This window comes from Passer domesticus, chromosome 2 (genome assembly GCF_036417665.1).
Source record: "Passer domesticus isolate bPasDom1 chromosome 2, bPasDom1.hap1, whole genome shotgun sequence".
Taxonomy (NCBI): Eukaryota; Metazoa; Chordata; class Aves; order Passeriformes; family Passeridae; genus Passer; species Passer domesticus.
This window is the reverse complement of record NC_087475.1, coordinates 72,871,212-72,894,747: the sequence shown is the minus strand read 5'-3', so window position 1 is coordinate 72,894,747 and position 23,536 is coordinate 72,871,212. Positions and strand designations below refer to the sequence as shown.

The 23,536-nt window shown below is 37.3% G+C and overlaps 1 protein-coding gene across 1 annotated transcript in view; it reads right to left on the bottom strand.

The window, feature by feature from the left end:
- The window catches only part of MICU2 (mitochondrial calcium uptake 2), a 133,810-nt gene that overhangs the window by 57,678 nt on the left and 52,596 nt on the right, over nt 1–23,536 (bottom strand). The window contains exon 2 of the mRNA XM_064409234.1: nt 4,846–4,993. Coding sequence (XP_064265304.1) covers nt 4,846–4,993 — 148 coding nt within the window. The remainder of the gene's footprint in view (nt 1–4,845; nt 4,994–23,536) is intronic.

The window sequence follows — 23,536 nt, the reverse complement described above, 5'->3', positions numbered from 1 at the left end:
GACGAAGCAGCTTTGGCTAGAAATGGCTGATTTTGTTTCATTTTCTAAAATTCAGAAGAGATTAATCGAATGACCTTAAATGATCATGTTTTTTTCTTTGGATTTATCTTCACTTTAGCTTCCATCTACCACTGGGCATGGTCATGTGCATACTCAGAGTTCTCTACTGTGTTTGGGGGATTTGAGCAACAATGACATATCTGTACTAAAAAGCCACTAAATGCAGAGATAGAGAGAAAACAATTTCTTAGTTAACACATTAGAAATTGGAAAGAATTGAATTCAGTTCCCAGCTGGTTCCCCATACAACACTTCAATCCCTACTTCCCGTATAAAGCTTCTCCATTTATACAAGCTTCAATCTTATTCTTTGACTCTGAATCCTAGATTTTAGATCTGACACTGATGCGTGACTCACATCAGTCTGATTAGCTATCGTGTATGAAATTCAGGTCAGAATGAAGACACTGAAGTATAGGCATCTGAACTCCTGCCAAAGGCAAAAAACTCAAGACCCAAAAATAAGAAGACTGACTCAGCTCATTCTGAAGCGCTCATCTACTGCCTGGTCCCTCTTGGCCCTCCCAACACCACTGACTGCACCAGCACTGACCTCAACTAAGGACAAAAGAGAATTCAATTTTTTAGCCACCACAGCCTTGCACTGTGTCCTTTCCTCAGATTCCCTCACAGCCATGACCACACTGATGCTGTGACAGAAAACCACAAGCCTGCAAACACACCGCAACTTTGCACCGTGTTCCCACAGAAAGCTTAACCAACTCCAACAACTTCTCCAAGGGAACTTACAACACACTAATCCTCACTGATACATAGGAGTCTGCCATGGAAATACTGCCTCTGGTACTCTGGTACTGTAGAACACAGGAAAATTTCTTTTACCACAGCTGAATGAACGAAGATTCTACAACACATCAAATCTGGACTGAGCAGATATAGAAGGATCAAGATCTTTATTTAGCAAGCATCAATTGTTATCAGACAAGGTAACCTGAAGGTTTATCTTCTACCTGGAAGAGGAATAAAATAATCTTCTCCAGAAAAAAAATTAACATAAGCACAGTTCAGATTCAATGTATTGCAACACCTTAATTTCCTGAAGGACTCTTGCAGTCCTTTCAAAAACTAATACAGATTTTCATGTATGTTCTGCCACAGCACATCAGCGGTGGTATTTCCACGGAGCCCTAACACAGTATTAGTTGTCTAATCTGGAATATGTGCCTAAGTATGCACAACTGTCTACAACACAAATTTTACACGAAAGGTCTCTTGAAAAGACTCCTGCACTGCAATGAAAATTCTGTGTAAATCAGCAGAAATTCTAGCACTTCTAAAATCACAGGTATGGGAAGGATAAAATAATTTATCCTTCCCATACCTGTGATCTTAGAAGTGCCAGAATTTCTAATGCAAATCATCAAGTTTATATTATTTATATTAGATATTGTGAAGTATTTTACATCACATTACTAGACACTGTGAAGTATTTTTACATCACAGTAAGAACAGTAACAGGGAACACTTTTTCACTAAACTATCATTGCATCAGTTATGATGATTTACATTAATATCCCACAAACTACATAGAAGAACTTGGTTTTTCAATGGTTTGCCACACATCCCTGTGGTAACAGTTTTAACACAAGATTACGTGGCATGTAGCCATGAATCCAAAATCCCCAATGGTGCATTTAGTATGCACTGAACTAACTGGTAGAAAAAAATGCTATCATATTAGTTTTGCACTGGCACAAATGCTGTGCCACACCACCACATCTCATTTACTCTTTGTCACTGTTTATGAAGAGGTGGCTGCTTCCTTTCATAAAACAACTAACATCAATAGAACAAGGCACATGTTTACAGAGTAACTTGGTGTTAGAAGCACTGCCTCTAAAAGCAAGCACATTTTTTTTGGACGGTGTCTTTATTCCTTTACAGAACTTTTTGTTTTGTCAATATGCAGAACAAAAAGTCTGTCAGGAGACTCTGCATTTGTTATCAGCTCATTCTCCTTACATGGCAGTACAGTAAATATTTTTCTTCATTATCATCCTCACAGTAAATAACTTTGAAGGTGTGATTTAATTAACAGGCATGCAAATATTTCACAACTTCTCCATATTTTAAAGAAAACAAATAATAGAGAAACCCATGCACTAGGAAATAAACGACCAGGGGTAGTGAACTAAGGTCTACCAGGCAGGGTTCAAGATCACTTAGGCTGGATGACAGCTGATATATTTGCAGTATAGTTCTTCCGTTTTCTTATCTGGTAAAGCGTTCCATAATAAATCATAATTTATTGCATCTTTTGCAACCTTGTCAAAGGCCACACCTAAGATTTTTGCTTCAGCAATAAATTCCACCCAACTGTGTACAGGAATTTACTTGACAATCTGCACATAGCTAAAATATTTTGGTATTTTTTAATGCTAGCACCAACAATTCTTCTGGTTTACACAATACCACCTTTACTTTCTACTAATTCAACCATGTTTAAAAACTAACGGGAGATTTCAAAGTAATTCCCCAGTGACAACTACCCATGAGCAAAAAACCCTAGGGCTGGCTGGCCAATATCTCCTATTCTCAGTTCATAAGTGTTTCTCATCCCTCCTTTTGCTTGCCTTTTTCCCTTGTGGGAGTGTTTATCTCTGAACAGGGACAGATCAACCTCAGCGGTATTTCTTGATGTACACAACTAAACTGCTCATGAGGCTGGCCATATGTTTCTGCATATTGTCTGTAAAACGTACAGTAGAAACAAAACTTTAGAACAGCCCTAAGTCTTCCATATTACCATAAACAGCTTCCAATTGGAAAACTCCAATTGAAAAATATTTATGAAGATGAATGGTTACTGCCAGGGTGCTTCAGATTTTGCTGAGAGGTTTGGGTTTTTTTATTTATTAGCAATTAATCAAAAATAGGTAAGAGAATAACCAAACCATTACAGCTTGAAGTTCAGCATTGTAAGACTCATCATATGTTTGCAGGATCACATGTTAAAATTGCATCTAGGTATGCAGTAAGTGAAGGGCTTTCCAGGGTAAATGGTGTCATACCTTTCTCCTTTCTAAAGGCACTGTTCAGGGTGAAAGATAATTATTTTATTATATAAACAGAAAGCTTCCAAAGTAACTGCTGCTTTGCTATTAAGTTCACTACCTTAACCTACTCTGAATATACCATGACAGACATTTGAGATAGGTCTGTTTATTTTCCTAATATGAAATGCTTTGAAACACAATGAATAAAACCACTGCCTTTAAAATACTTCAAGTGCCATATTTCTCTGCTATCAAATTCTGTGCCTGTTTGCAGTCACATAAAAATGTAAAATCCCAAGCAAGAGAAATCAAGAGAATTGCTTACCACTGTGTTTATGCTACTGGCCAAAGAATCTCTATCAATGACAGTTAAAAAAATATTTAGGAACATTAGATTCAAGTGTCAACATTTTTCTGTCAAGCATCTGTGACGCTACTGCTGCAAGCCTGACCTCAATCTGAAATGTTAAATATGCATTAGAGCAAAAGTTTTTTTCCTTGTCATTATTTATTCGCTTCTGTTTAATACTATTTCCTACTCATATTAGCAAAGCAACTGAAATTAACTTGGCTGCATTACAAATAAATATCACCACATACCACTTCATTAAAAATCTACATGTGTACTATTATACTTGGAGTAACCAATTAACATGGATGAATGGATAGAACTGAAACACACTATCGCTCTAACTTTGTCTTGGGACACAACTGTCTAAAAACCACACTTTCAAAACTAAAAGTTTCTGTACTCACTGTCCTTCAGGCTGGAAAACTCAAAATAAGTTTCTTTTTAGGTTTTTAACTTAATGACTTAATGAACGAAGTCTAACACCCATACATTAAAAAAAAGTATTCTAAATATCTCCATGACTCTCAAGGTCATAAAGTACTTCTAAGGATTTATATTCAGCTTTGTGTAATATTAGAAGCTATGTGTCAGCAGTGAATTCATGTATCCTTATCACCTACAGATTTTTGGCAGATACCGGAAAACTTCTTTTATTACCGATAATTCTGTCTAATAATAATTGTCCTATTCTTTGACCACTTGCAGCTCTTGTAAACTGTTTTCTACTCTAGGATTTCGATAGCTTTCAATCAAAGTGGATTCTGGTCTCCTTTTTCCACCCTGTCTCTCAAACCCTTCCATGCATCTTGAATTCCCTTCTGGGGGACAACAACCTATGCACCTTTTATTTGTGTGTTGTTCCTATCTTCTCCTCAGAAAGTACACTTTTAAAAGAACTTCTTGAAAATACACTTGTGATTTTGATTTTTTCTTAACTAGGTTATGTAAAAATCAAAGGAGATTTAAAATCAACAATGTAGAACTGAACTCTGGGCTCTATTATTCTTGTTCAATTCACTCCCGTCACTGCCTCCTCTAAGAAAAAAGGTCACAGAATTGCTCTCTGGTGAAGTGGATAGAAGATAACAGGAACAGGAATGGTATGAACACCATTATAATACACTCATTCTATTTTCTGTGGCATGTAAGCAATTGAGGAACTACATACTGATCAGTAATGTAAATTATGCAGAGATGTCATCAGCAAGTCATCAGATTTCTAAATCATCAGCCTCACTTCACTTGTGTAAAGGGTAGCAGTGTCTGTGAGCATCCATATGGGCAACATTTAAAAACTGGCTTCTGCTCATTTATGTAACATAAAGGATCTTATCCCAGTAATTTGCAAATGACATCTCTAAGGGGACCAGCAAGATTCTTTTCCTTCACAAATACGGTGACAAGAAAACAACTTACGTTCAACCTGATCAAACATTACTGAGAACAAGAAATCTCTTGGTGTCATGTAATATTCTCCTTCATATTCCAACGATGCAAAATGCTTGAAGCGGTGCTTTCGAAGAGACAGTCTTTCATCCACGTCTGCATGAATGACATCTTCCTTCTGAAAAAGAAAAGAAGTCCACCACATTTGTAGACCAAAGATGTAATTAGAAAAAACCCTATCCCCAATCTTGATCAACACCAGTATTTTGTGGGTAGCCACAACAAAAAGCTACCAGCAATAAAAGCTTTTATGGCATAGCCTTAAAGAATGACATGCTTATATGATAGTTGAAGTATTTTTTGGCTTCACTGAGAGCATGCTTTAACAAGACAGGTGAGCCAAATTAATGGCTGGATGTCACCAAAGGCTGATCCTGCTTCCCATTCCTCTGCTCTCAGCCATGTCTTCCTGCACCTCCCGGTTTGCCTGCTCTGCTACTTGGGCTCTTGCTGAGCCAAATTCAGCTTGCTGAAACTCAACAAAGACCTAAACCCACCAAACAGTAAATAGTATTTCTCCAGGTTAATGGCTGGCTCAGCAAAGGCTGAAATGTTCTGTGTATCCATGGAAATGAGCCATTCCTGAAGTGAAATTCTGAACTGTGAAGCAAATCCTAATGGGAGAATAATGATGTTCCAGTTTAAATATGGGCCTGTCTTTCAGAGAAGTAAAAAAAATGGGAAAAGCAATGAAAACACCAACAAAAGAGTCAGAGATCATACCACCAAACCCAAAGATTCAATTAGTCAAGCAAACAAAAAATCTGCAACTTCACTCTCTCCTCATTAATATTGAGAGACTCAGGATGAAAACCATACGAGTTGACAATACTCTGATGAGTACCACCAGCACTTACTGGCAGCAAAAGAGGACACAGACCCAGTGAAACAGAGATATTTACACTTTATTTCAAAGATAGTATGTGACAACAGGAAAACGAGAAACTCGAAGATTCAGAACACACACTGTGTATTTGAACATTAATCATGGAACAATTACCATCACATATTATATTATACATTATTGTATTTCTAAATAGAAGGCTTCAACTTGGCATTTAATCCCATGCCTTGCAGCTCTGTGTTAGCATTAAGGACTTGTTAAAGTATTTCACTGAATGACAGGCTACAAGCACCTGTTACAGTCAGTCTTAGTTTTCCCTTGCAGCATGTTTGTTTGCCTCAAACCTCAGGTTTCAATGAAGGGTGGGATGGAACCAACAACAACAAAAAAATTACTCATAATTTAGATTTAAAATGGTCATATTCTGATATGTAAGGAAAATATGGGCTAACTCTAAGTATCTGAAGCCAAGACCTGCTTTGGTTTAGACAGAACTGTTTTAAGCTTCTTACAGTACAGAGCTCCATCATGGGCTAGAACCCAAGTGCACTGCTGCTGTTCAGACCTGCATGTTCTGGAAAATACTGCTTAAAAACAAACCAAATGTAGCAAAAAATGTAGCTTTATTCTTTTTAAAACTTTAGGGGACAAGCGACTCCATAACTGCTTAGTTAACAAGTCTCAACAAATGCCGCAAATCTCAAATGAATATTTCATGGTCCATGGGTATTAACATGCTGCATTCTTACTAAAATCACATCCTTCTCACAGTAACAAAAGCCATTTTTCCCCAATGGCAAATTTAAAAAAAAATGCAAAACGGTTTCACAGTTGTCCTTTAACCAAAATGATAGAATGAAAAGCAATTTTTCTGCATAAATACAGAAATAAAAAAGTTGAGACAAGAAGTAAAAAGCAAATTCTATATGTTCAAACCAACTGGATTTTCAAGCTTCTTAAGTCTTGCAGCATTTATCTGAATTCTGACTAAAGTTAAATTTGTTACTGATAACAGAACACTGAACTTCAGCAGTCAACACTTTTAACTCAAATACACAGGTACCAGTTTTAGTCACCACCATCTAAGCAAGGTATTAAACTGTTAAGAGATTGTCCAAAGGAGGGCAGGAGAAGGGCCTTGAGGAAAAGTCGTATGTGGAGTGGCTTATGTCACTTGGCGTGTTCAGCCTGGAGGAGTCTGAGGGGAGACCCCATTGCAGTCTGCAGCTTCCTTGTGAGGGGAAGAGGAGGGGCAGGCACTGATCTGTTCTCTGTGGTGAGCAGTGACAGACCCGAGGGAATGGCCTGAAGTGTGTCAGAGGAGGCTCAGGTTGAGTATTAGGAGAAGGTTCTTCACCCAGAGGGTGTTTGGGCACTGGAACAGACACTCCAGGGAAGTGGTCACAGCACCAGCCTGGCAGAGCTCAAGGAGCATTTGGACAGTGTGCTCTGGCACATGGTGTGACATGGGTGTCCTGTGAAGGGCCAGGAGTTGCACTTGATGATCCTGATGGATCCCTTCAAGCTCAGCATGTTCTGTGATTCTGTGTTCACATGTTCACATATTAACTCTGATGTGATTATGGACTCATCACACCCCTTTCTTTTTGTGAAACTGGCATCCTTGATTTGCAAAACATCCATGGCTAACTTCTTATGAACATCAGCTTCAAAACTAGCACAAATGAGGATGAGACAGGATGAAATAAATCAGCTGTGTCATCTCCTACTTTTTTTCCTAAGCTTTTGCAAAACTCTTGACATCCTGTCACTCTTAAAGAAATTCATCATCTGCAAAGAACACCCTTCAGGACACAAGCATGGGCTCAGCTAGATCAGCTACCACCTAATTTAAAAGCTGTATCCCTCTCTCTCGTTCACTATTACTTTCTTCACCAATACATACCTCTCCAAGTCTTCAATAAGCAGGGATGCCAGACCCACCAAAGACAGCTGGTAAGGTAGGAAGAAGTAGGAAGCTCCTTTTTTGGAAAAAAACAAACCCCAAACCCAACTTATAAGCATAACTCCCATTTGTTATTAGAAGAAATAAATGTTTGAATAACTATTCTAATCATTATTCCAAGTGCTTAACCAAAGATTAAATAAAAATTATGTTTTGAAGAAAAAGCTTATTCAATCACTTAAAATTAAGATTGATCTTCTTTTAAAGTACCAATCTAATGAGTGCAGAGGGGAGAGAGCTCTCTCTTCACAATCCAGTATCCTTCCCACTTCAATTAAATCCTGACTAATTTCTAAGTAGTTTTTCCTGAGTCATCCAATGAGTCCTTCAGATAAAAAAGATTTGACACTCCTGACATTTTAAAAAATCCTGTGAAAGCTCATTTTGCTCATAAAAATGCATGTATTGGGCAAAAAGCATTTTACTCTTTTATTCCACAAAATGAGTTTCAAGTAAAGACAGGTATACTGTAAGTATACTGTAATAGTAATACTATTTATTTATTACATAAATAATTATGTATTTCAGGCTGAACCTCAGATATTAAGGTATCTGTAATCTAACACCTAAGCAGTTTCCAACAGTGCAAGCTCAAGGCAAACTGAATACAAAAATTTAAATTCTGAGGCACAATGGGTGAGAAGAATCTATTACTACTACCACAAGATTATTGTAAGCATAGTTTAAAATAACTCTGGGATTGACTTGGGTTTATTTTTGCCTCTAACAGTGCCACACAGGAGAAATCCAACCACAAAGAGCTACGTGGCTTTAACGGTAGGGCTTGGGCTGAAATTCCACTCTCAGCTTGTTCTTCTGTGTGTGGGTCCAGCTGGGGCTTCAAACACTGGGTGTTCCCATGTGCTCCACAGCACCCCCTCAACCAAGAGAACTGAGAATGAAATTTCAGCTTTAACTTGGAATTTAGTTGCCTTTGTGGTTTTATGTCAAGCCTCCAGTGCTAATTTCAGAATGTGCATGGTAAAGCTATGATAGCTGATGGCAAATTAGAATTGAATGACATGGAAAGGGCTCCGAAGGATGCTGTGCAGGTGACATGGCAATGGATCAGGAGCTGACCAGCCACTGGCATCCACAAGCATTTCCAAAGACTGTGGTTTCCCTCCTGGCTTCCTGCATAGAGAAATGCCTAAAGGCAACAATATTACTTCAAAGAATTAATTTTCATGTTGATATAATTATTCTGTTTATCTGTCAGTCTCCTAAATTTAAGATGTTATTAAAGAATTTATGGTGGTCACAGTGTTCAATCTTTGGCTTGTGGCCTTGTTTTGCTTTCCTTTTCCTTTTTTTTATTAAATTAAATAAAAATGAAGGGTTACATAAGTAAAACTTTGATAACCCTTACCTGTGTTTTTAGTGACAGTGCTGATCACAGTGATGTGATTTTTGGTAACACTAATTCTGTATCTATTAAAACTCTAAGTAATTTTTAAGTACAAACTCAAACATATGCTGCTGATTATTGGAGAGAAATTATTCTAAAATATCATATGCACTTATCTCTCCCTTCCATTAAAAATTATGTCTTCCCCTTTCATTACTTTTACTTCTTGTCCCTTTGCACAATATTTGGTGTTTTAATGCACCTGTACTGTTCAAGTTTTCTATCTTAATCTTTTCTGCTTATAAAATACAATGCATTTACCAGTTGATTTTTTCCAACATAATTTTTTCTTTCTTTACTCCTTTCCATACAATCTACTTACTATGTCTCTTTGTATCCTTTCACTGCCTTTCTTTCTTCTATTATCTACATACCTTCCTTTCTTTTTCCTTTGGAAAAAATCAAGATTTTCTTTTTCCCCCCTCATCTGAAAACAGGATCAATATTTTTTTCTTCTCCTAATCTGAAAGAATTAACTTGTTACATTCATTTTACCAGCTACAATAATAACTAAACCAATATGTGCATGTAATTAAAATCGAGTTGGTGCCAGCCAGATCTCTGTGAGCCTCAGGTTTGGAGCTATTAATTCACACTAGATTTGCAGAAGGATTTAGCAACTCTGTATCAAATTTCTGTACGACTGATGAAAATATTGCAGTTAACTAGTGTCATTATGTATTTCAATTTCAACCCAATTCATTCCGCAATGATCAAAATAACAAAAAATGTAACTCGACCTCCAACTCTGCTGCACATGTTAACGTGCATGCTGAATGCAGGGGAATAATGCTCAGAGCTGAATGCTTCCAAGTTTCATAATGATGCAATAATTGATAGAGAAAAAAAAGTTTTGACAGGAAATCAATTTGACAGAAAGCTCAAAATCATAATATTTAAGAAAGCTTGTATAAGTATGTGCAAAAGTAGTTGGTACTTTTACAATAAAGAAAGTGAGCCATGTCTTAAAGAAATGCACCAGTTACCAAAACCAACACCAAGTTAAAGAAATAAGATCAGAACCAAAATGTTCTGATGATGTGAATTGATCTGTATTACTTTTTTAAACATTGTTTTCTGAGCTTGCAAATCAAACTTAGCCTGGACACAAAGTTGGGGTGGGGGGGGAAGCACAGAACTCATACAGAGAACATATTTCTCTGGATATCAATTCCAAGTACTTGAGTGACTGAAACTGAACAAGCAACTACATTTCTAAAAGCCCTAACAGTCTTGAAATCCCTAAATATGAAAAGGGCAAGAGATTAAAAATACCTTCTAGGAGCTACTTCTGAGACAGAGAACAGACTGCTAAAGTAAAGACAAGAGAAGAATGAGAATGCAGAAGTCTCATGTCTGGCTCCTCTTAATGGCTGGATATGAACACTTGAAGATTAGAAGAAGCCCTTTCTGTGCACTAACAGGTGCCACTCCCCTCCTTTCTTTCAAATAGCTGCTCAGTCAGTTCTGCTGTGCTGGTACTAATTAGTGACGGTTATGTTTGAAGCAGCAGCTGAGGAGTTTATTTGCATCTAAACCCCTGCTATTTCTGGTTTTAATTTTTCTCTCCCTCCCCTTGCATTTCACTGAGTTCAACTAAATTGTGCACACAGAGCAGATCTACTGTTACGAGCTCCCATACCAAATGGAGAATTAACTCAAACATGAGGATAATACAGAAAACAGTCTCAGTTTATAAGGGATTTAATTTCAGCATTTAATTCTAGAATTTCTACCTTACTAGAGCTCATTTTAAAACATAATCTTAAAACAAAGTAGGAAATTAGCACATTTCCCCTATCAGAATATAAGAAAGGCAGATAAGGTACCCAAGCTCTAACAAGCCAGGGAACCAGTTAATTAATTTAACAAACCATACATTTTCACCTCTACTTGCAAGTTATCACACCAGCCTACTTACACATTCCCCTACTGAGGCTGACACACCACTCAAACACACTGGTGCAGAAGTACTAAATACATACAGAGTGGCAGGGGGACCACATTGATGCCTCAAAGACAACACACCCAGGAAACGTGTCCATACAACTTTCTGGGAGAGCTCATTACATTGTATTTGACAGTCAATAGACTTGGGTGAAAAATGTGTCACATCCACTTCTCACTGATCTTTCTCAGTCAATCACTTCACATTAAAGAGCAGTTAAAATGTGAACACAAATACATTTATCTTTAAAAGTAAGAGGAGCTAGATATTTTTGAAAGATACTATGTATGGATGCGTAAACAATACACAGTGCTTAATTATGTGCCTTTAAAATAATAGAATCATAGAACAGATTGAGTGGGAAGGGACCTTAGAATCATCTGGTTCCAACCCCCAGCCATGGGCAGAAACACCTCCCACTAGACCAGGTTGCTCTAAACCTCATCCAGCCCAGCCATGAACACCTCCAGGGAAGGAGCATCCACAACTTCTCAGGACAACCTGTGCCACTGCTTCACCACTCTCATAGTAAAGAATTTCCTCCTAATATCTAATCTAAACCTGACCTCTTTCATCTTAGAACCACCACCCCTTGTCACATGCCCTTGTAAAAAGTCCCTCTCCAGCTGCTTCATAGGAGAGGTGCTTCAGTGCACCTCAATCGTCTTTGCACCCCTCCCCTGGAGTCACTCCAGGAGGCCATGTCCTTCCTACACTGGAGGCCCCAGAGCTGGATGCAACTCTCCACATGAGGTCTTACGAGAGAGTGAAGCAGCAGAAATCCTTGACCTGCTGATCAAGCTTGTTTTGAAATGCCATAATATCTTTATTTTATCTCCTCCGTCTCAATTCAAATGATGTATGGAGTGTCTCTCTGCACACCTTCTCAGAAGGAGCTGGGAAAGCCTCTAAGCCATCTGATTTTGCTTACCCTGAGCTTGCAGATCTTTGGGATTTTCAAGCTGATAGGACTTTACCTCTTAAGTGTACTTTTGCTGCAGAAGGAAACCATATGCCCTTTCAAATAACTGCTTGCTTTGATTGGGTAATGCAGATAGAGGCTCTACTTCATCTGTTCTGAACTACATCAAGAGATAATCCATTTATTACATGAGATTCAGTTTTAAATGCACACCCTTGAGAATGGGACTATATATGCCTGAGTTTGAGAAGTGCAACTTCAAACTGTTGGAAGTTTTGCAGCACAACTCATGCCAGCTGCATGGTGCTATATATTTACCTGATGATTTATAGCTTTAAAAAGTTTTTACTGTCATAATGCTTGGTCCTGCAACAACAGGAAAAAAGGTTAACTGCTGTAATAGTAGGTGGTTGAATGCTAGACAGCTTTTGTTCTGAACAAGACAAATTCTGGACTCAGTGCTCATAGGGAAAAATGTAAAGGAGTAAATATTTAATACTGGATGTAGTGACCTAAGCAGAAGAACCTAAGGAAAGGCATGTTTAAAACCTAAACTGGGAGAAGATGACAATAAGAGGAGGCAACATTCCAATAGGTAAACAAAGCAGTACAGACTCAAGTTTAAAGAGATGAAACTCTGACGATAAGGGAACTAATTTGATGCAGCAGACAGTAGAGTTACATAGTAAAAAGCAAAGTGGTTACATTTGCAAGTGGTTGGTTTTTTTGGTTTTTTTTTTTTTTTTTTTTTTTTTTTTTTTGTAATTTAACAAATGTATGGCATGGCATGTAATGGTTGTGATTATTTAAATATATCCATGTTCATGTATGAATAAGAGGGACTAGAAACAAGATAGCTATTCTAATCTCTGTAATGGCTGAGCAAGAAGTGGTAAATACAATGGAGTGGGAACTAAGATAGTAGCAAGTTTAGTGACAATTGGAGGAAAAAAAAGAACAGAAACACACCAGAATTTGTCTCACAAGCTTTTTAAAACAACTTCAAAGTGCCTCTGTCAATGCTTACATACACTTTCAAGAGTTCTGCATACCCTAGGTTTGAAACAATGTGCCAAAAGCATTCCCTCAAAGTCCTTCCACCAGCATGGTATTTCACACACAAAGCATGTGCTTCAATGGAAACACAATGAAAGAGACTGCCTCTCTCTCATCAGAGAACACTGTCACTTGCGTGTTTTTGAAACACATTTCAGAATATCCATCTTGTTTAAGCGCTATTCTTAACATGTTTGCACATCCAAAATGTTTTAAACAGTGGCTGATGGCACAGTGCCTCCAAAAAGAGTAGATGTAGAAGAGCTTTGGATTGCTGTATCACTCCCTGAAACACGTTGTGTGCCAATATAATTACGCAAATCCCGTTAATTTTTAACCTGGGTACTTCGTACTTGCTCTGCCAGGGAATTTTCATCATGACACTGAGACAGCATTACAAGAAATACATCCAGTGCTGCAGTTGCCAACCAGGCTACCATGGCACTGATCAAAACCAACCCTGCAGCAACAAAACCTATGGATTTAAAATCACTTCTCTACCAAAGACAAGCTCCCCCTAAGTGGAAATACCCTTTGACTTCATCTTCCTGGACTAAGAACTATGTTTCTGTATAGAAGAGGAAACAGAACTCAAACCAAACCAAACAGAAGATACATAAGGCCTAAAAACATTGATATGACACTATCAAAGAATGAAAAAAAAATTAGAATCTTAAATATCCAACTATCATATATGATAGCTGTCATCAGTTTCTGTAAATGAGTTTAGCCAATCTGCAAAGACTTTAAAAGAAACTTGTAGCTGTTATAAATTTATCCAAATTTCAGTGTTTCCCTTTTGGAAGGGTCTGACATAAAGAAAACTCAAATTTAAAAACGTGATGATTCTTGGAAGAAAGTTCTGCTGGCTGAAATGAGACAGGAGCCTTTAGTTTATTCTTCATGCAAAGCACGATCTACAGGGTTGTGCTTTAAGGCTCTTGTTTTAATCCACACACGTTTTTAACAGTGTTACAAGTCACTGTACATCATACCAGTGAGCACACCAGTTGTACACACTCTTAGGATGGCTTTCTGCAGCAAAGCCACAAAATACTCATTAAACACTGGTAAAGAAATTGCACACTTTACAGTTTGTGGTTTGTGGGGTTTTTCAAAATAAAAAACCAAACAAAAACCACCCAACCTTTCCCCCGCCCCCCCCCCCAATAAAATTATAACACAACAAAACAGAAGAGGTCATTGTAACCACACAAGTATTTGTTAAAAATATTCTGGAATTTAGGAAAAAAAAAAATCAATCATTGTCTAAAATAAAGAAGACCCCAAATAGTAGTCAATAGTTAAAACATACAATTCCCTGAGGAAAAAATATCTAAGAATCCTAGATGTGGCAGATTGCTGGAAAGACAGGAAAACTGTGTTCAGAAAGTGTCAGAATTCCCTTCTGTGATAATGTGAACATTACAGAACTAATCATATTACTCCTTCCCCCAGAAGCTTGAAAACTCTCTGGAAGTGTGTGAGGGGGAAGTTAAGTTTTCCAAGCTTTTCTCCAGCCCTTTTATAACAAATCTTTCAAGATAAAGACACACACAAATTCAAGGGGGAAAAAAAACCACCAAAACCATCAAAATAAAATAAGGACAGATCTATACGCTCCAGGTTCTTTGCATAAAGAACTAAACTGAAAATGAAAGGAATCCCTAGCTGAAAGTCACAATATACTTTTTACTCTTCAAGAATTCTATCTGATTTTACACCCATTATTAGCTATTTTATACCAAGAGATTTTGTCAGTTCTCAGAGAGTCTGGTACTTAAAAAGGTGCCGTAAGTGAAGGGGAGTTAACTGATTAGGTTGCCATAGAAAAGACTACCACCAACAACCCTCCTAAAGCATTCAACAGCAGCTGGGAAGTGTGAAATTCTTCACTTTATTTCAGTGAACTAACACTGTTAGATAAAACTTCCAGAGTAGCAAATTAATCAGAGAATAACAACTTGTAAAGAAAAGAAAATAGAATATCTTTAAAGCTTTTCTTTCTGTCTTCATTCCCTTTTTTCCCCCTTTATTTATTAAACATTTAGTCACACAAATGAAAAATGGTTAACAAGTTAAGCTCTTTAGAAGAGTGGTCAGAGCTATGCTCAGAGGATTTAGCAGGTCCCAGGAGGTACCAAAACAAATATCCATATGTCCTGTAAGATTAATACAACAATAACAACAAAGTCATTGCAAGCACAAGAAATGTTTATACTGTAATTAAGTTGTAAAATTATATTTATTTCTCCATAAAGCTGCTGACTTCCCTTCTAAACAAGTGATTTGTTTTCTGTAGGAGTCACTGATCTTGTGACAATGTCATGTGTAAAACCTGAATGTTCTAAAACACACTATATTTTCCAATGGCTGGGCATATTTTTCATAGACTTGCTTATTTTTTTAAACTTTCTACCTATGCAGAATTTTTCTTCTACAGCATTTCCATTTGACATAGAAATTACATATGGAAAGGCTGTTTCAAAAGAGACAGCTAAAACAGTTCCACTGTGCCACTTGTTCAGAAAAAACAGAAGCCACAGTGAGTTTTATTTAAATTCTGTTATTCCCATTTACTAATGAAATATTTTCATCAACATTAGTTTGAAAAAAATCACAATAAATTCAAAATATTTGAAAAAATAATCCTGAAACTTAGAATTTCCCCCATTTAAAAGAACATATTTACTTTGATCTAAGCATACATTATTTAATCATAGAATTTGTGTAATAGTTGAATTTTCAATAGATTGCAAAACGCATCACACACAAAACTGGAAAGGATAATCTTCAAAGTTCCAGCACATTGCTGTGTAAATCAGAATGTTTAAAATCAGTTTTTGACAGCCCCTAACACAAAATCCACAGAGAACTGAGCAGATGAGATATAGTTAAGGGACCAGCAGAAGGTAACAGAAATTTGAATTCATTAAATTAATTTAACTTATACACACACTGTATTTACTTCCTTTACACTGAACATCAAGGAGATGATTGTTCAGAATAGTAGATTTATATCAGAGAAATTCATAAAATCACTTTTCCATTTAGAATTTTCAAGAGTTATCCTAAAAGCTGAATTCAGTATTAAACTCTGTGAATAGAGTAACACTGAAAAATATTTCTTTTAATTGCAGCTATTAGAGAGCAAAACCAGTGTATTCCTGATAACAGCAGAGTCATATTGACCCTTCGTTTTTACCAGTGTTTATATATTCCACTCTCTCATTTTTTACTTTTCTTCTATAATGAAAGTTCAAGTATGTTTTCTCAATCCTCCCTTCAAAGTCAATCACTGCTGCACCCTCAGTGAGACTGCAAGGTCACAACCAGAACCAAAATTTTCTTCTCTCAGCATCTGAATCTAGGAAAACCCCACACCTAGTAGGTCATCCACTTCTCTGTGCTACATTCCTCTGCACCAGAGATAAAGTTGTTTTCAGCCATCCAGGCTGCACCTTAAACAGCTTTTGCAGAGGTTGTAGTACCATTTAAACAGGTCAGCAAGCACGTGTTGATTTTCTTTTTCAAGACCTCCGTAGTTATCAGTGTTGCTTCATTTATCAAATCTGCCATATTCTTGGAAGCGCACTGTGCTATTAGCACAAACCTTACATTTCTTTGGGAGGTTCAAAACTCTATCTGATGCAATTCTCTCTCCATCTCTTCAAAATTTTTAAGATTATCTTTATCTCTGACTCAGTGTAATAGTTTGTGACATTTAATTCAAGAAGGATGAAATTATGTAAAACCCAGACAGAGCCAAATAAATGCTTTGTTCAAACTCTTTTCTGTCAACAAAAAATTACTTCTCAGACATCATAAGACCTTAGGTATGTGTACATTTTTTTAAGAGAGACTGTCAATTTGTAAACTAAAAGTAATGCATGTTAGTTTTCTCCTGCTCTGCTGGAGAAGGCTCACTAGCCACCAGAATAATCAAAGGTTTGAAAGCACAAATGGATGACTTGATTTCTAGCTGACACTAATCATCAAGCAGAGACCACAGGTTCATTCTGGGGGCAACACTGAAAGCAGTGGAGAGATGGACAGAAACCACTTACAGGGCGGTTCTCACTGTGCTCAGGAAAAACCTTGTTCACTTTGAAAGACAATGGAAGAGAAATGCAGATTTCTTAGGTCTCCACTGCATCTAGGGCACAGGCTCTGTCAAGCTCAAACTCTCCTTGCCATCACGTCCACTGAGGCATGCAGTCTTTGGGGAGCCCCTGCAGTGAAAAATGGGGCACCCCTTCCTGCAAAGAGACACATTCATTGAAGGCAATTACACTGATACTGCTTCTAACTGCAGAAAAAGCGCCTTAGCATCCCTCTGCCCAAGGCTCCATAGCCTCAACTTGGCAGTCAGTTTTGTGGCCTGTTAGCAGATCTACAGATTTCAAAAGCACTTCTATTCAGAAAAGCTGGTAAATGCATACACACACTGTAAGACTTAAGCTCGTGTTCAGAACTGAACTCGTGCACGTGTCTGGTCCTATCTTGAAAGTATTTGGAAAACATTTAAGGTTGAATTAGGTCAAAAATGATCTCAGAAGAAAGGAGGAGTGACTGTGCTGGGTCAGACCAAAGGTCCACCTCATCCAACATGATTTTTCTTTCCTTATGGTGTGTGGCTGCAATGTCAGAGCATCTCAATGAGCTGGACATAGTACTAAAAATCCAGTTGTAGTGTGTATGCATCAATGCAAGCATTGGTCAGAAGCAAATGCTTAGGAAGGAATAAAAATATTCTCTCAGTATAAATTTATTTTGAGCTCAGGGACATCCTGAGCTGGATGTGGTTTCTATGCATTTAACAACCCTTGGCTATGTAAGTGCCCTTGGCACTTACCCAACATCTCCTAGAGTCCATGCAAACTTCTAATGCTTTAATGACTTTTGGCATGGAGTTTCACACATCTATTGCCTATTCTGAAGAACTGCACAATGGATAATAGACCCTGGGAATATTAAGGTCATGTCAAAATGTATGCTAGTTTTGTGATGGAGGCAAACTTAAATATAATTATTTCTCTCTCTAGTATAGATGTTTAACACACTTCAGTCTCACAGCAGAGATGAAAAAATATCCTAAGTACAGTTTCCATATAATTTCATAAACTGCATTAAATAATAAGATGATATCACCACAATCTTTTTCATTAATGACTTTTCCAGGGATATAAACCTTTACTTCTAGGAGAAAATGCTATTTCTTTATTTCATTAACCAGCCCTTCAAAAATTCTTTTACAGGCCACCTCTTAAGTCCTTTCTTATCCATTTTAATAAACATTACTTAATAGCTCTGCACACTGCCAAAATCCATTATCTTAAGCTGTAAATTGATAGCTGGAAAAAAATGCTTTAACTTCAGGCTGAATATAAGCATTGTGCCTGCTATATATTTTGTTTTCTGCAAAACTGCAGCTGCACATTTCAAATTAAACTATACATAGTTTTACTCAAAACTGATCTAGTTTCTCACATGTCAATGATTTCATCCATCCAGCTAGAACAGTTTTATTATTGCCAAACTGTTTTTAAGGTAACATCTGAAGCTCTTCAGACTTAGGTCTAATGATTATGCATGTCACTCTCTAGATGTTGGAAATAATCTGAAATTATGTTATCAAAAGCATGTCAAAAGCAATATGGTTGAAAATCAGATTCTGTTTAATTAGTAAAGATTAACATTTTAAAATACATCTTTGGGATATTTTTTTCCAGAATTCAAGCACTAATTGGGAGGGGTGTTAATAACAAAATACATTTATGGTGTCTAAACTGCAGAGATTCCACTGACTCCAGAAAGATCACTTCCTTCAGTGAGGTGACTTTGATGATGGAAACAAAAAGGGAAGGAAAACTGAAAGTAATAGGTATGTCTAGAAGCCATGATATATGAGGAAAAACTGAAGAGAGATGCAGATATAAAGGTTTACACTCAATTTTGAAGTCCTTCTGAATGCTGTCAGAAGCTACCTAAATTAAAGAGAGGCTACTTTCCAACGTGCACTAAATTGCCATTCAGAGTTAACAGCAGAAGCAGTACTGCCACTCACACTAGTTCCACTTTGCTGTCTACAAAGCTCCCAGGCTTCATAACTCCCCTTTGGAGCTCCTCCACTCCCTTGGTAATGTATATGTAATGTACATGGAATTTGGGTGCCTGCCTCAGAGGCAGTCTGTTGCAGTCTCAGGAATATCTACCTAAAAAAGTAAAATCACATCTGGGTTCTGTTGCATACCTCCTTGGATGTCCTGAGAGAGACATGGCCCAGCACATCAAATACAAAGTCTACAGGAGAACTGTCCTCATTGTCGCAACTATGTGACACCAGAGAAGTAGTAGGAACCAAGTAACTCCAAAATTTTCCAAGCAGGGTATCAAAATAGAAAAGGTTTCCTGGAGAAGTTAGCAATTTACACCAATTTTGACAAATTGCTTTCTCAAACTTCAGTCCAGTGACCTGCTGCATTTGGTTTAGATCCAAAGATGCAGACAGCTAATTTTCTTCACAGAACTGAAGTCCACAGAGTTATCTCTCATTTATTCACATGCTGTCTTACTGCTCCTGCAGCAGCTAGCTAGATATTAAGAGCATCCCACTCACCCAAGTGTTGAATCCTGATAAAAGGGAGTTTTATTACTTAAAATAGTTTACTTGCTTTTGCATATTTTTTCATCTTAACTATAATTTTGCCACTTACACAATCTCTAAATGCCATGGAAGAACCAGGACTGACAAAACAGCAAATCTCTAAAACATTTCCAAACCTGTGGCAAACTGTGTATGTGCATCATTATCCTGACATGACACTGCAGAAGCAATAGACAGGCAGCCTCATATTCTAGCTGCAGGTCTCTGAAATTCAGAAAAGTGCTAGCAGAATGAACAGCTTATTATTCCTAATACACAACATGAAGAATCTGGGAGCTCCCCAATATACTTAAAACTAGTCTTAGCAGACAGAAAAATCATAATTCATACATAAAAACCATGTACCCTCCTCACTACACGCTGTAATAAGTCTGAAAATTACGATCATTCAAGTTGCAAACCTTTAAGAAGGGTGGAAAGGGAAACAGCTTAATCTGCCTGCCTTCAAATTTAAAAACCTCAACCACAAATTTATCTCATTTGTCATTCCCTTTAATTCTTTTTATGAAGTCTATAGAATTTATGTATATTTTGTGTTCCAACAGACTTTCTGAAAAAATAATTTATTCCAGATCCTTACCACTTTTTTATATACAGTTCTATTTCCTCATTTTTAAGATTACTCCCAAATTGCAATCTTGGACAAAGAGAAGGACATACATATATATATATATATATATATATATATATATATATGTTTTCCTAGATCATCTTCCCTAATCTTTACATAACACATAAAATATTTATCTCTGTTACTGCTTTTTTTCACTCTTTCCCAGACATTATATTTCTTGTGTGGCACATTGACCAATACTCTATACAGTATTCCAGATGGAGCCTAACACTCCTGTAACTGTATCGCCTCTTATTTTGTATTTTATCCCTCTGATACAACCTAGTAACTTGCTTTCTTGCAGCTGTGCATAAGCCCCATGGTTTCAATGATTTTTCCACAATAACCTTCAAATCCTTTTCCTAGTCAGTGTGCTGAATGATTGTTCCATTGCAGCACACACTGTGTTTCCTTTGGTTTCTTGCTCCCAGACTAATTATTTTACATTTTTCCACAGTGAACCACGTTTGCCAGCTGCTGGCCCAGTCACCTAAACAGTTCTAAATCCTTTTATATCTGATTGTATCGTTCCTAATTCACTGCTCTGAATTTTACTACAAAAAGTGGTGGGGAGGATAAATCTCTGCACACAAATATACATTAGTTATATGGGGGCCATATGCATGTGATCAGTATAATTAATCATATGGTTTTGCAATCTATCAGGCAGCTTTGCCCACCTCCCTTGCATTTTTCCAATAATCCATCTCTGCTGGGACTACTTCGATCACTCCACACTTCTGAGCAGCTTCATACAGCTGCTATAAAAAAACCCCCTGCCACAAAACCCCCTTTTACTTTCCCAAATGTAATTCTGCCACTTCAAATCACACTTACCTGAAGTGTGGTAAGTTCAATATTCAACCTTGAATAGTCAGCAATATTCTGCCTAGGATCTGGGAGAGGTTGATGGCTTCTTTCTGTGAGGCCTTGAGGATGGAACTGGGAACCAGGTTCACCAAACATGCACAAACTCTACCTATCCAAGTCTGCAGCCAAGAGATTTCCAGATTCCATTTGCAAGAAAACTACCAGAACTTCAAATAATAGCACTGTGTTTTGCAAGACAATTTTTAGTAATCTTTCAAATATTTTAATTTTCCTTTCTAATTACTGATGCAACAATAAAGGAGTCTCTGCTCATCTCATGCCAACAGCAAATCAAGGGCATAGACCACCCAGTGTGCATATGAGGGGAGGGTAGATAAATCATGTTAAGTTGCTACCACTCATACAGCCTGGTCTTTATGTATAGAAGTTTTTCCTTTTTTAAAAGAAGTCCTAAACTGCCACTTCTTTATGAATTTATAAACTCTGAAAGCATGATGCAGAGTTTTTCACTGCAAGAATATTTCCATTTCCAAGCTTGGGGAGTTACAACTCATAGTTTAAATGATACCCTATCGCCTTCTGTCTTAATGGGTAAGTTACTGAACTCATCTAGTAGCTGAAAGCCTCCAGCATCACTATATAATTATGCCTTTCTTTCATTGTAAAAGAATAAAGTTGAAGCATTTGCTCCTCTTCAGGCTATCAAGTCAGAAAACATCCTAGCACTGTCTAACAATGCTATTGCACTGGCTACTCTCTGTGCTGTCAGCTCAGAGAAAATTTAACTTGCAGGTTTCTTCCATCCCATCCCATCCTTATTCTCTGCCTTTAATTCCTCTTTGATAAAGCAGTATCACTGTTGAGACTATCAAAGACATGTTTTACAGAACCATAAACTGTATGTTTGTGATGCCATTCCTGTGGCATTACAAGAAAACTACTTGTCAAACCTAAAACCTGACTTGTATTGATTTGCTGACAAAAACAGTGCAGGACATGAATTAGCTTTGAAGACTGCATGCAGTGGAGAATCAACATTTGGCAACACGATAGTTCTATCTACACTACAGAAATGCTGCAGAATAATTATCAACTCTCAAATTAAATGTGCTCTGCTTTTTATTTATAACAATTTAAAATGGCAGGCTGTGCTTAAACAGACCAAAATAAAATGCCTTCCAAGGTTTTAGTTTAATTATTATGTCTAGCTCCTGCCAGAAATCCATTAGGGCTACAGAATCTAATTCTTGTCACTTGTCTGATATTTGATTAAGCAGTTTTCTGCCACATTTTTATTAAATTAAGGTAGATTTTGGTTAGTTGTTTTTTTTCAGTTTCTCTTTTTTAACACAGGAAAACATGAACCCACACTTCAATGTTTTATTAGAAACCACTAAGTATAAGTTATCTTCAAACAGAAGAAGTTCAACCAATGAACAGAGCTGCGCATTGACTCACTGACTTCCCCTTTACACTCTGTTAAACAGACTGCAAAGACCATTTCCTATGGTAGGGACACTGAAGTGTGTCATTTGTGCCACTTTTTAAAGTACTTAGGTTATTAAATAAAGTTAAAGAATTCCCCAAATGGAGTTGATAGCCATACTGATGCATAAGTCACACTAGTGAAAGATAAATAAAAATTAATTTCTCATAAGATGAAGTATAAGGAAAGTATATAGAGTCAACTTCTGGCCACTGCAGCAAACAAGAAGAAATGAGTTTATCTGAAATTACCTTAAATTTCTCTTTGCATGTCAAACAACAGTTAAGCAAGATCACCTCAGATGACGTGATCCTTAGCTCAAAGCCCACAGAGTATTATTTACCACTCACTGTCTATGTGATTGTGACAAATTCCCAGATCTGGAATAAAAAGGAAGATCTCAGTTACCCCTGACTCCTCCTGGCTGCAATAGAGAATGATGGGTGTCTCATTCCTCATAGTATTTGGACACCTGAAATTTGATTTATCCTCTGAGAAATCAACGTCCGCCTTAACTCCTTCCTAACCAAGTGTTGTAAGAAATGAGGCACAGCACGGCAGTTGGCAATAATAGTAATACATAAGCTATGGCTCACATTAATAACTCCAGCTGCCTGGGAGAGGCAGGCAGGCAACCTTTGCTGATGAAAATGAAAATACCAAGCACTATCACTTTCTTTCCATTACCCAGGAAAAAGAAGAGACAACAGCTAATACCCAAACCACAGCAGCTGTAGCTCTGCAGACAGAGAAGAAAATGAGAATGCCTATTCCAACTTGCTCTGCATTAAAAACTAATTTTATAACTCTTTATGGAAGTGTAAGAGTGCATCCTAGAAGCAAGCACTACTCAGTTTTAGATATATTTGGTCAAAATCCAAAGGAATTGTATCAAGAACTAATACTGTCCTCCACCTTTC